Source organism: Hydractinia symbiolongicarpus, chromosome 9 (assembly GCF_029227915.1).
Source record: "Hydractinia symbiolongicarpus strain clone_291-10 chromosome 9, HSymV2.1, whole genome shotgun sequence".
NCBI classification, from domain to species: domain Eukaryota; kingdom Metazoa; phylum Cnidaria; class Hydrozoa; order Anthoathecata; family Hydractiniidae; genus Hydractinia; species Hydractinia symbiolongicarpus.
Window position 1 is genome coordinate 5284293 of NC_079883.1, and position 13080 is coordinate 5297372.

General features: G+C 33.1%; 2 protein-coding genes across 3 annotated transcripts in view; one reads left to right on the forward strand and one right to left on the reverse strand.

The window, feature by feature from the left end:
• Positions 1-6095, reverse strand: part of LOC130656327 (uncharacterized) — a 32892-nt gene extending 26797 nt beyond the window's left edge. Inside the window, exons 1-2 of the mRNA XM_057459157.1 lie at positions 6027-6095; positions 4435-4517 (exon numbers count right to left, since the gene is read on the reverse strand). Of these exons, the coding sequence (XP_057315140.1) occupies positions 4435-4517; positions 6027-6076 (133 nt within the window). The 5' untranslated portion in view covers positions 6077-6095. The remainder of the gene's footprint in view (positions 1-4434; positions 4518-6026) is intronic.
• A 2574-nt stretch (positions 6096-8669) lies between these two features.
• Positions 8670-12534, forward strand: LOC130656361 (pre-mRNA-splicing factor 38B-like). 2 transcript variants are annotated; one of them, XM_057459198.1, is made up of 4 exons: positions 8670-8799; positions 8906-9113; positions 11242-11542; positions 11873-12534. In XM_057459198.1, exons 2-4 carry the CDS (start codon positions 8931-8933, stop codon positions 12400-12402), a joined length of 1014 nt encoding a protein of 337 aa, XP_057315181.1. In that variant the 5' UTR covers positions 8670-8799; positions 8906-8930; the 3' UTR covers positions 12403-12534. The 2 variants fall into 2 exon arrangements, with proteins under 2 accessions (XP_057315181.1, XP_057315182.1); XM_057459199.1 differs by lacking the exons at positions 8670-8799; positions 8906-9113 and adding an exon at positions 9165-10054.
• Positions 12535-13080: the final 546 nt, after the last annotated feature.

Genomic DNA, 13080 nt, shown 5'->3' on the forward strand with positions numbered 1-13080 from the left:
ATTTAATTTTTAACAATCAACTTGTGATCCTACAGTGCCGATCGCGAGTAAAGCTACACATTTTCGAGAGTAAGAGTACAAAAATTAAACAGTGAGAGTGCGAGTAATTCACTCCCGAGTACAACGCGAGTACAACTAAAATGATATTACTCGCATTTTTGTTAATCATACTCTCAATGATTAATTATATTTTTACTCGCGAGTGTACTCACGTAAGTAGTTTTTAAAGTCAAAGTAATACGCGCGTGAACACATTTAATTTTTTTGCAAGAGATATTAAATTGTAAAAAGATGAAGACGCAAAACGATGAAGTTGAAAACACATTCTCCTTTCTAAAGTTATTGGTTTCACCTGGAAAACCACTGCCATCATTTTCGCCACCTACTTCGACACTATCCACTTCTATTCTTTCCGACCTACCTTTTTCTCCACCTTCACCAGCCAGACCTCTGCAATCAAAACCTGCCGTTAGAACAACACTTTTTTCGAATTATCCCGAGCAAACAAAGCAGTGCATGTGCGATTGTGCTGCTATGCGACAAATCATAGAAAGATTAGAAAAGCGAATAGCTGCGTTGGAAGGGAATGCAATTGCCTTATCTGCAAATTTTATCGACGACAGTGACGAAGCATTACCTTCAGTCCAGGGGTTGTTTCCACTAAAGGCGATGCAGAGGACGAATATTGACGATGACGATTTTCAAATAAATGAAAGATTAAATAGAAAAAAATACAAGGTGGACACAGCTCCCACTATAGCCAATGAAGTGAGACAAGGGGCGACATCTTTCAAAAACTTTGACCATCTGTTGCTGGCTAAATTATTTGACCACAAGGAGCTTGTAGGAAGAAATTGTCGAGGAGTTAAAAAACCTGTGATTGATGGTTACAAACAAGATATTGTTAAAGCTTTTTGATGGAAGTTTTATCCAACCAACATGGCTGCACCTGGTGCATGGAGGGACTGCCAACGTGCAATTGATGAATTTATACGACGTAGCAACAGAACGAAGAAAAATTATTAATCATGCATGTTGCAGTCATTTTCAGTTAATAACTTTTTTGTAAATATTTTTTTATAGATGTAAATATTTTTTATTTTTAGATTTTTTTTAAAAAATATTACATTAAACATTAAACTGTTCTTTTTTATAAAAAAAATCCCTCACATTATTTTGTTGCTTCGATATTTAAACATCCCAACAAAAACATAACAATAATTTTAAAATTATACAGATTGTTGTCTGAGTTATAAAGCAATGGTTGTTGAAAAATAATCACCATAACTATAATTAGATATCATTCTGACTCTGTGTTTGCGAAAGAACATGTTTGAAGTTATTTCACATAACGAGAGTAGCGAAAGCATTTAAAGAAGAGACAGAAAAGTTAAACTTAAAAATTTATTTTTTAATTATAAACTAAATTAAAAAAAAATTAAATGGTGAATTAAAATTAATGTCTTATGTTTTTCTTTAATATAACTCGCGAGTAACATGATATATTTTTTTAAAGATTTACTTGCAGGTAGTTTATTTTACTCGCACTCGCATTGTACTCACTCTGAACTACTTTACTCGCATTTATTTGTACTCATACTCTCAAAGATGTGTAGCTTTACTCGCGATCGGCACTGCATGCGGCAATCACTTTTAATGACATCAATGTAATGTAAATACACTGATTAGATTTATGCTGTAGCTGTTCTTTTTTAAGATAACCTTTATGTCTTTCTCCTGAATGACCATCTTAAACAGGTTTGACTGTAGACTGCAAACAGTTAAGCAGTGGTCATAAAAGTTTAACAATTTAATAATAAAGATTGCATCAGAATGTTTGAATGAATTCTGATTTCAACACAAGCAAAGCAATCTACAAACCTGTTCATAGTTTTTTGGAAAATAGCTTTTCAAGATTGCTCGAAAAATGCTCCACAGCCTTGCAGATGTATGGGGCGGGTGAGGAACGTTGAAAATATAGCTTCTTGTAGCTATAATGATGTCTGTACTATGAAACAATTTAGGCAAGGGCCGCAAACGCCGAAGAAATCAAGAAAATACATACAAATTGCTATTTACATCTGCTATCTAAATGCTTTTTTCTCCTGGCTAAATGTTTTGTTGCTACATTCAAACATTATTCCTTCTTCTTAACAAGCATGATTTAAACAATGAACTCTGGAGACTAAATTAAGCCAAGCATTTAATTTTATTGTTTTGTAAGTAACCAAAAGTAAAAACGTGCCCAGCAGGAAAATCTTGGATCCAGTGAGAATGACATGCACCCAAATTTTGAGTGAGTTCCCTAATTACTTCAAAATGGCTTGTCATAAATTGTAAGTAGCTTTCAAGTCTATCGTGCACCTATTAGCATTTCGCTATTTTTAAAAGTTTAAACGGTTATTCAGCACTAAATTTCAGCACTAAAATTTGTTTCTATGAAGCTTTATGTTCTTATATGAAAAAAATTATATTAAAAAATAATGTGTATCAAGGATCTGCGTCTTAGGTAAAATGCATAAAAATAAACAAAATAATGAATGATTACAGATTGTCTTTCTCATGTTTTTATAATATTTATTATCCATTTTCATCTTACCAATCATAGTGTGCATAATAAAATAAGCGGCAATAATGGGGAGGACAAAGTTTCATGTGCATTATTAATTGTATTTTTAATTTTTTTTTTGCATTTTTTGTAGCCACCTGTTGTTTGAAAGTATCGAATATAAAAAAGAAAAGAAAGAATGAATATCATTCAACCTAGATTGTTACATTTTTTACTGCTTCTTTTTAACAGCATTTATCAATTTAGTCCTGGGCACTTGTGAAATACATGTCAATAACTCGTAAGCATGAAACTTGCCATATTGTTCTATTATCAGAAGCAAATCATTTCAATATTCTTAATGTGACTGCGAAGATATAATTAGATTAGAATAACATTCAACACGAAAGAAAAATTTATCTCCAGAATCGTGTTTTTTAGAGAGATTGAGGAGATCGTTATTGAGAGACAAAATTATTTCTCTCAATAACGCAGACAACTGAATTTCATTCGGTAATTATAGACTTTAAAATCATTTTTCAGAAGTGATGTTGGTTTGTTTGTTTGTTCAGAAGAAAGAGAGTTCGCTTGAAAGTTACGAGTCTGTTGAAAGGCAAATGAGGTTCTCCCTCGTTCTGGCTATCATATATAGCTTGCATTAGTGCGCACTTTCCCACAGTTGAGTTGAATATAATGCAAATCAGTTTAGACTGTGGCATAGTTCTAAATTAGACTGCTGATAAGTCAACAAAAAGTCAACCACCAGTTTCTCGTTTAATTATATCGTTTGCCTTTTGTGCACGCTAGCAAGCACTGTGAATGCAGTAGCAAAAAGTACGCCCATTATACTTGTCGCATACTCATGGAATACCCACAAAAGAAATTACTCGTACCCATACAGGGTGGCCAGCAAGATTTTAAAATGAAATTCCAGGAGTTTTCCAGGAATTTTAAACATATTTAGGCATTTTTCCAGGACAAAATCAAATTTTTCCAGGACATTTTTGCTCTCAAAAACATTTTTACATTAGAATTGATAATGACAACACATTTCTACGTAAAATATAACTGTCAAAACTAAGTCGAACAAATGAAACAAAATTGATGGGACAAACAAAAATATGAATCAATGTTGAATGTTTTGTTTTTAGCAGCAAAGATAAAAATTCTCTAGCAAAGAAGTTACCATTTACTCTTTTAGCACAATAAACGTCATCATAATAAGTCAAATTTTTGTCATTCAGGTGCTCAAAGAAAACAAAATAATGAATATAACACAACTCAAGTATTGTCTATATAAATCATATTATATATTATAGCTTTTTGTGCTCTTCTTCAAGGGTTTCTATTTGTTTACACACTACTTCCAGCTCCTTTTCTTTTGCTTTCATGCAGTATACAAAGGAAGCTGCCTTGTTTTGGTTATTTTCAGCCAATATGGTTTCACTTATCAATCCTTCTTTCAATGATTCTATCGAATCGAGTAATGAGATTTTTAAGTTCTTGGCAGCTTGCAAAAAGTAAGAAAATATTTAAAAATATTGTTACAGACAAATGATTTGACATATTATAAGTATTGTATATTCTACTAGTGAAAAATTCCAGGACAGTTATCAAAAAACCTTCTTTTTCAAGGATTTTTGACCATAAGAAGTGTTTTTCCAGGTTTTCAAGGACACCCTTCCATTTTCCAGGTATTTCCAGGATTTTCCAGGTGCTGGCCACCCTGCCGTAGTTTAATACTTGTGTATAGTTACTCGCGATCGGCACTGTAGGCAATGGGGGGCGAGCAAGAATTATTTCAGTTTGAAGTTTTGAATCTAACCAAATAACCTAAGAGCCTAAGTACTAAATTTATTCCAATAATTTTAGAATTTGAATCATACCAAATTGGTAATCTCCTTTGTCATGGTTGTAAATCCTATTGTCATCTGTTTTCCATATGAGCCTTTGATGTGCTTGGATTTCTCTGAAAAGTAAAAATATTGCAGTGTTACTATCACCCTCATCACATCCAGAACAATTATCAATGGTGTGAATTTCACAAGATATGGCTACAAGTACTTCAATTCTTAGAAGTTCAAGGATTAAACATTGCCTGACAGTTCCCAAAATAACTCCTAAGATGAGTGGCACGAAATATGATTTCCTTGACTTTCCAGTTTTTTTTAACAACAGCTTCAAAATTTTATAATTTTAAGAGATTTAGGATGTTTTGTGCTCAAAGTTAATGAGAAAACACTTAAAACTGTTGCAAGGTTAATATATGCTACAAGAAAATTTATAATTTAAAATAATGGTCACAAATGGTTCTCTGATTTCGTATTTCGCTTTTTTTAAAAAATTTTTGGAAGCTTTATCAGACATAAGATATTAAAGATTTGTATGTGCCATTAATCGCACGCCTAAACAAATATGTGTGTGGGAAAGAAGGGCGTGCGTGCTCTCACAAAATGGTCTGTATAAGTCAATAAAAACTTACAATATAAAGAAGACATTACATTGCGAGGACTAAAGGGTCTTAAAGCCTTGGCCATGATTGTGTTATCATCACTTAAAGACATTTCAATGGATTTTAAAAAATGTCCAACAAATTCTACTTAGTAATGAATGTTTTGTCCGCTCGTCAGGTTTTCTACTTTTTATGATCAAATTTTTAAATAGATTTAAATATATTAAAAAATATTTGTAAATGTTTCCTACATCAATTGTGAATAAAATTTTCATCAATGACATGTCTTCCCAGAGCTGATTTGTGTATGTACTAAACCTTTAACCAATAGCTTTCAGGGGATTTTTAAAACCTGCACTTTAGATTTTTCCTTAACTCGCCTCTAAATAAAGTTTTGTTTACAGTAGGCAATATTCACAAACTGCTTTCACAACTCTTCCATCCTGAGCCACATAGTCAATGGAGATTAACTGTATTTTAAACGTAAATTCTGCCTTTTCTGTTACCATTTTGTGAAAAAACGAAAGAAATTTTTAGCCTTTCACTTTATCAAGGTACTACAAAATTCTTCTGGGTGCACAAATTTGCACGCATGCTTAATTATTATATGTAGAGAGATGTGCATATTTTACATGGCTAGCCTCACAAATATCGAGAGATATACCCTGTCTATTATTTCCAGGAGGGGCCATGGCTTAGATGGAGAGTCCTAGAGTATTTAATGCTCATTTTGAGCGACGCAGACTCAATTAGGGTCTGCGCTCTACTAGACAACTCCCAGCAACATCCAACGGCCCACACAGTGTGCCATCTTCCCAATTTCCCTCACATGGCTTGGGTTAACCCGGGGCTATGGTAACATTCACTCGCCCATGTTGAATCGCCGTCAAGAGGAATCGAACCCCGGTCTCCCGCACAGAGTACGAGAGCTGTAACCACTAATCTACAGCGCCATGTCTTAAAAAAACCCTCCTAATTAAGCAGTAAAAAGCTAAATGCCTCTATCAATAAATTAGAAATCTTTACCTCTCTATTAGAGGCCTCACTCGTATACCAACTTGAATGTTTGTGTCCATTATTATTTATTGCCTATAATATAAAACAGCAATGCCATCTAAATAAAATTAAGCTGAATGTGTAAGTGCCAACGAGAGTCAGAGTATTACAAGAAGCAAATACAATTTCATGTTCATGTTAACCAATATTTTCTTCTAAAACAACGAAAACACAGTCATCTATGGCTTTAAAATATGAAACTTTTAAAGCTAACATTTCAATCTCAAAATGTTTTTAACATAATAGCACTGAACATTGTAAACACTAGGGCATTGGGTGTTTTTTTAAGAGATAAGCTGTATTCGTTTTACAGATACTACACCTCTATAAATATCTTCCTCCAACAATACACTTTTGCCCGGTACATCAGACAGAGGGTGCTGTTTTAGCATGCAGAACAGTAGTACAAGTTTCACAGCAGGGAATTTCAACCAATGAGTAAAGAAGTTGTAGTGATGTAATTAATTAAACTTTAAAATTATACTGACAAACAATATTTATATGTAATTAAATTATGGAAAGTTAAAAGTTATTAATGATGTACAATGCTAAAATCAAAACGTGAAAATCATTACTTAATATAATATTCTGATAGATTTTTTTTATATTTTACGTATTTTCCTGTCTTAAGGATATCAACCATATCAGCGCATAAAATAGCATTTTCAATTGTAAAATAATTACCTTTAAGATCTTGTTGATCATATTTTTTTAACAAACGTTATCACACACCCCAGTGTTAATAATGATTTTGGTTTTATTGTAAAGAAATTACCCAACCAAAGCTAATTCAAAGCCAACCTGTACATTCTAGCTAAATCAATTGACTTCTAACAATGGTAATAGATTATGACCTAGACTAAGATATCATCAACACAGCTAAGATGTAATTTTGAAAATATTACCAATTATCTGTTCAGTCATCGTCATTGAATAATATAAATATTATCATGTCATGAACAAGCGAGTTTATTCTAGGCTACGTTATGACAGCTACAGCTGTCATCGACAGGCAATGATCATAATCATCTTTGGCTATTAATTATTTGAAGAGATAATTAGAGGATTGAAATTAACCATTAAAGTATTTAACTTTTTCACTGACCCAGATGGAAGAAATAGGTTGATTAAGATTGTACTATAAAGTATATAATTAAAAAAGAAAATTGTTCAGTGACGAATTAGCTGCAAAATATCTTTTTGTTTTTCACATAAAACGAACATGTAGAGAATTTAAAATATGGAATGTAAGCATATTAAAAACCAGACAGTTATTTTAAATTCTTTGCAGTAACGAGCTTTCCTGAGAATAAACACTGAATATTGCATTCTGATTGGTTAAAGTTTACCGTGAAATATTTCACCACTAGGAAGTAGGAACAGCAAAGTGAATTTTTCGAAGCAAAATAAAGACAAATAAAACTGCATATGCTAAGATACATTTTCCGTTTAATCCATTTCATAAAAATCCTTCTTTAGGGCTTTAAAGAAATTCAAATAAATCAGAATGCATCAATCTACACTCCATATAGTTTAAACCTCAAATGATGTTTTCTTAAGAAGAAATCTACAGGTAAAGAATTCTCTTTACCAAACTCTAGCATCTTTTTTGCTGCCACGCGAATAGGCGACTTTAATTGTGACGTGTGTTGTTTATAATCCCCAAACCTCTTACGCAAATCGACAGGCAAAATAATGTGCAGGCAGTAAGCCGTGGACCAGTCCTTTCAAAACTTTATTTTCGGGTAGAGCCATCTTTTGATCTTGAAATTAGATTATAGCTTGCATGTAGTTTAGATTTAGATCATATATCAGTGAAAAATGCTACAGTACAAAAGTTTTTAACCATAATTTGACTTTCTTTAACCCCCCCACAGGTCTGCATTTTTTTGCCTTTCGATTTTTCTGATTTTTTTTGCACATGCTCAAGAATCCCGTAAAAACGTAAACATTGAAACTCATCTGTTGGGAAAGCCAAAAAAGCTATATATACACCACACATCACATTGAAAAAGTTATCTAATAGATAATTCAGTGAATGATTCATCTACATTCATGGAAACAATTGCTTTCCAGTTATTGGAGATAAGATTTAACTAAAGAGTTAACTACCTCACAAATTCTATATGGGACAGTTCGACGAGTAAGATGGTCTACAAAGATTTTAAGTTTAAAGAGCATAATGGAAGTACTTAGTTTGCTTCGCACAGATAATTTTTTGTTAAATTTTAAAAAGGGTAATATCAAAAAAGGTCTAAAAATATGAGAATAAATATGCATAAAGGAACACAGCACTGTTATTGTTCGTTCTGGTCGTGACGTACGTCTGTATGTTGTTGCTATTCTTTTTTGGTTTTGGCGCTATAAAAAACATACGGTGCCGAGTTTACCATTTCAAAATTGCAGCCGAAATAAATATAAACTTACTTGGAAAGGGGGGTGAAATTAGAAATTTCTGTAACCAAACCTTTGTATCATGCTGATTATAAAAGGGGTTGAGGAAAAATAATTTTCAGAACATAATTTTTGTTTAAATAAACTTTCACAATTTTCGAGTCCTGAGATTATACCTTAAATTTTTGAATTTCCGATTTCGTCCCGCGGACGTTCTTTTAACAAGAAAGTTAAAGCAGAAATGGCGACACTGGCAGGCCATATTATATTATTTTGCTTTTTATTCCGTTTACAAAGCATCGTATACCCTAGCTTGGTGTTTGTCAGATGTATATCATACTTAAAATGGGTATAGATTACGATGAGAATTTTTAGTGTTGGTCTGAACTCTTTGTCTCCGTATTTTTGCTAATCAAATTTCATGTTGTAAAAAAAGTTTATCTGTTCTATTTTAGACAAAAGCAAAATTATCACACCAAGATGGGAGATGAAGAAGATGAACAGATAAAAAAGAAAGGTAACGCCTTGCCAACATGGGGGAATGCTCAAACAATGAACATTAATAACTTGATTGTGACAAATATTTTATCAAGTCCCTATTTCAAGAATGATTTATTCAAACTAAAAACATTTCATGAAGTTATTGATGAAATATATTACAAGGTCAGTTGTGCAAAAACAAAGACAATCCCAAAATTAACATATCTCTGTGGACATTTAGAGTTAATCATAAATTTTTTGAATGTTTTTCATTGTATTTTATGGTAAGCTCTTTTGGCTTAAACAATATGTGCCTGGCAAAAAGATATTAAAGCTTGCTGAAATGAGGTCTTTTTAAAACTCTTTGGTACATGGAAGCCACATGACTTTTCCTTCAGTGCAACATCTTGAAACCATACAGAATTTTATTTTATTTTATTCACTAATGTTATTCAACATGATGTAACCAGAAACAACTTTTACATTGTTATAAAATATAAGCGTATATAAAAACATAAAATTTGGCTTACGTAGATTAGCCAATGTTTTTTTATGTGAGATTGAATGTTTGAGACATTTATTCCACATTTCCTACCAGGAAAATGATACACATCATATATTTTCATATAAATTCCTAACAATACCTTTGGGTGAAGAAATGAACTGAAGAAGACCATGGTGTATGCATCTTCTTGCCTTTTTCATGCAATTTTCAAAGTCAAAAGAACTAACTGCCAAGAAACATTAAAAAAAAGTCTTGGGGACATCATAAAATGATACAACACAGCCATAAGAATGAGTTCTTTATAAATAAAATTGTGTTTTTTTAGGAAAGAATTTTTGAAAATTTAATTTTTGGCTTAAAATAATTGCTTTCAGGAGGGTTCCTAAAATCTCTTTAATAACAGCTGTTTTCTATCTGTCCACAAGAAAGCAGGCTACTATGGGCACATAACCACATACAAATGTATCATTGCACTAATTCTTCTTCTCAGCAGAAATCAATAACAAATTGAGACAATGGAACATGCCAACCAAATTAACAAAAAAGCACAGTATGTGTAAGATATAAACAACATTGACACTACACCTGAACAAACACAAGGACCATGCTAAAAAAACAGGTGATAAAATCAATTTTTCTAGCAAATTGAAATTCATACAGAAATATAGATTATTTAATTAGTGTTTCAATTTCAAGGGTTGGCAAATTTCAGAAAATTTACCAACCAATTTAATTCATGGATACTTCCCTCACCCATATTAATTTTTTTAGAAATCCACCCACCCCTCACAAACAGGAAGTCACTAAGAGTACAAGTTGTTACAGTAACCAGCGCAGTTACAATTGTAAAGACATTTTTGGTCTTAGTGAAAGTCTTTTAAGTTTCTGCTCCTACAGTAAAGTGTCTCAATCTGTTAATTGGTTTGTTCTCTTTCTTTGCTTATCCTAATTATTTCATTCCTTTTTTAATTGTTTTTATTCATTGTTTTAATTGAAAATCATTTTTTCGTGTCCTCACTTCCAGGTTAAAAACTACAATTATGTACAAAATTAATGAATGAAAGGCAGTTTTTATGTATTTTTCAAACATGGCCGAAAGGGTGAAAAATGGTCATTACTCTGCAGTCAGCAGGCTTCAAAGTTGCTACTTTTGCACACACATGGACCAGTTTAAGAGCATGTAAAATTCCCTAGTAGCTGATGTCAGCAACAATTACCATATTTCAAAAGTGAATTTAACCAAATAACCAAGGATCTAAAGTTTAAAAAGTTTGCTGTACACAGTAACAAGTGAATATTTAAAATATACGGCTGTAACATAGAAACCACCTATGTGATCACTTGTGCCTAAATTCAAAATATTAGTTGTGTGCTGTTTCATTACATTTTGTCCATGATTGCAGACTTTTATTGTACGTTTTACAAATCATTATGAAATATATCAAACTATTTTCAACTAACTTGAGGGAAAAATTTTTTTCCCAATATTGGGACATCTAATTGTATTTTGCATGTTCTTTTTTCTATGGTTTTAATTTAAAGTGATAATATAAAAGCAACATAAATTACATATTGTAATGCCTTATTTGTGTGTTTTTCTTTTGACCTGGAAATAGAAATTAAATACTAGAATTAAAATTAGATTCTCAGTCCCCGTCTAACTGCTTATTGTATATAAAAATTAATAAAAAATCTATTTTTTGCATTTTTTCCACAGGGATATGTTTAATTTTAGGAAGGTTTCCGTTTTAATTGTTCAACATTGTCATTTTGTATATTTTTCTGTATGTTTCCCTCTGTTTTTAGGTGGCTCATTTAGAACCATGGGAAAAAGGAAGCCGGAAAACACATGGGCAAGTTGGTATGTGTGGAGGAGTGCGTGGGGTTGGCGCTGGTGGCATTGTTTCCAGTGGCTATTGTTTATTGTTTAAACTTTTTACAATGAAATTGACTCAGAAACAGTTATATGTATTGCTAAACCACACAGACTCGCCATATATTCGAGGGTTGGGTTTTATGTACATTCGATATTGTTTACATCCAAATACATTTTGGGAATGGTTCGAACCGTATTTAGAGGACGATGAAGAAATAGACCCAAAGGCAGGTATGTTTTGAACCGTGTTAAATTGCCGTGTCATGTTGGGCAGATTAAATTTTAATAACTATGAAAAGCTCTTGTAAATGTCGGTATGGTGGGGTAAATAGTGCAGAAAAGGGTCTAAGTCTTTATTGTGACATATGAGTATATACTCATAAAAATCGGTGACACACTCCTGCTTTTGTTGGACTTAGGATGATATGTTTTATGCATATTGTTTGATTTTTACTTAAATCTATATCCTACAGTTTGAACATTTTCTCACTCTTTTAATAAAATTTCTTTACTGGTGTGAACTTAGCACTCTAGGGATGTGAAATTAAACTTTTATTTTAGGTGAGGGATCTTCCATGACAATCGGCCAAATGGTTAGAAGTTTTCTCCTTAAACTGGATTGGTATGGGACATTGTTTCCAAGAATACCCGTGCCTATCCAGAAAGAAATAGAATCATACCTAAAAGAATACAACCTGTGCGACGATCGTAAGGTGTATGCTGACGAAGAGGATCGTCGAGAAAGAGATCAGAAAAAGGAGAGTCCTGAGAATGATGATTCCTCATTCGGAGAGGCCGAAAGATACGCCCGTAAAAAGAGAGAAGAAAAAGAGCGCTCTCCTCGACGTCATCACAGTTCAGAGAGAGATCGGCATAGACATTCCAAAGATCGAGATCGTCATCGCAGCTCTCGGGACTGTGATAAATCCTCTAGGGACCGAGATAGATCGTCTCGGAATCGCGATAGATCTTCAAGTCGCCGGCGAAGTCGTAGTCGCGAAAGAAGCCACCATGATAGAGATAGGAAGCGTGACCATGATAGACATAGTCGGTCAAAAGACAGGGACCATAATTCACATCGAAAAAAGTAAAAAACTGCAACCTAAACTTTCAACAAACGTAAAACATCCCAGACAGACCTAGTTATTTTACAGTTTTTTTTTATCAACTAACATAAGCTTGTACATAATTCCTAAAAATACATTTCGTTTTTTACGAACAAATTTTGAGCCATTATTTTGCTACTTTATGTTACTTATGTTAACTTTTGAAGTTGTAACTTCACGACTGTCGTGGACAAACGATGTCAGTCACTTCGTCCTCTTTTTATACTCCATCTGTAAAGGGAGGAGGATGAGGATTAGATTAAACCACAGTGACTATACTGTTTTCGGAGGCTTTGTTTGTCCCGGGGATCAGAGGCTCATATGGTAGAGTTTTGAGAAACTTGTCGAGGGCTGTTTTAAACTGTAAAACTGGACATGAAGTGATGCTTCTTAGAGACTTAGGCAGGGCGTTGTAGGTTTTTGGAGCTTAATAACGGAAGCTGTTGTGTAGTTTAGCAAAGCTTGTGGAATTGTTAAGCACTGGTGGTAGTTGAAAGAGACGCCCTTTTCTTTGTGTTGCGTGGATTTGCATGGGTGGGTGATGGTCTGGGACAATGCCTTCAGCTATTTTCCAACTGTATATCGTCGCTGGAGAACAAGACTGCTAGGTATTGTTCGTTTTTGTTAAAATTGAGAATTCAGTGGGAAAATTTTCTCTGCATT

Bases quoted from the DNA above. Each gene is read 5' to 3' on its own strand.
- LOC130656361 (XM_057459198.1), top strand. From the start codon at position 8,931: ATGGGAGATGAAGAAGATGAACAGATAAAAAAGAAAGGTAACGCCTTG. The intron at 9,114-11,241 runs GTCAGTTGTGCA...CTCTGTTTTTAG, and splicing joins TTGATGAAATATATTACAAG to GTGGCTCATTTAGAACCATG. The intron at 11,543-11,872 runs GTATGTTTTGAA...CTTTTATTTTAG, and splicing joins AGAAATAGACCCAAAGGCAG to GTGAGGGATCTTCCATGACA.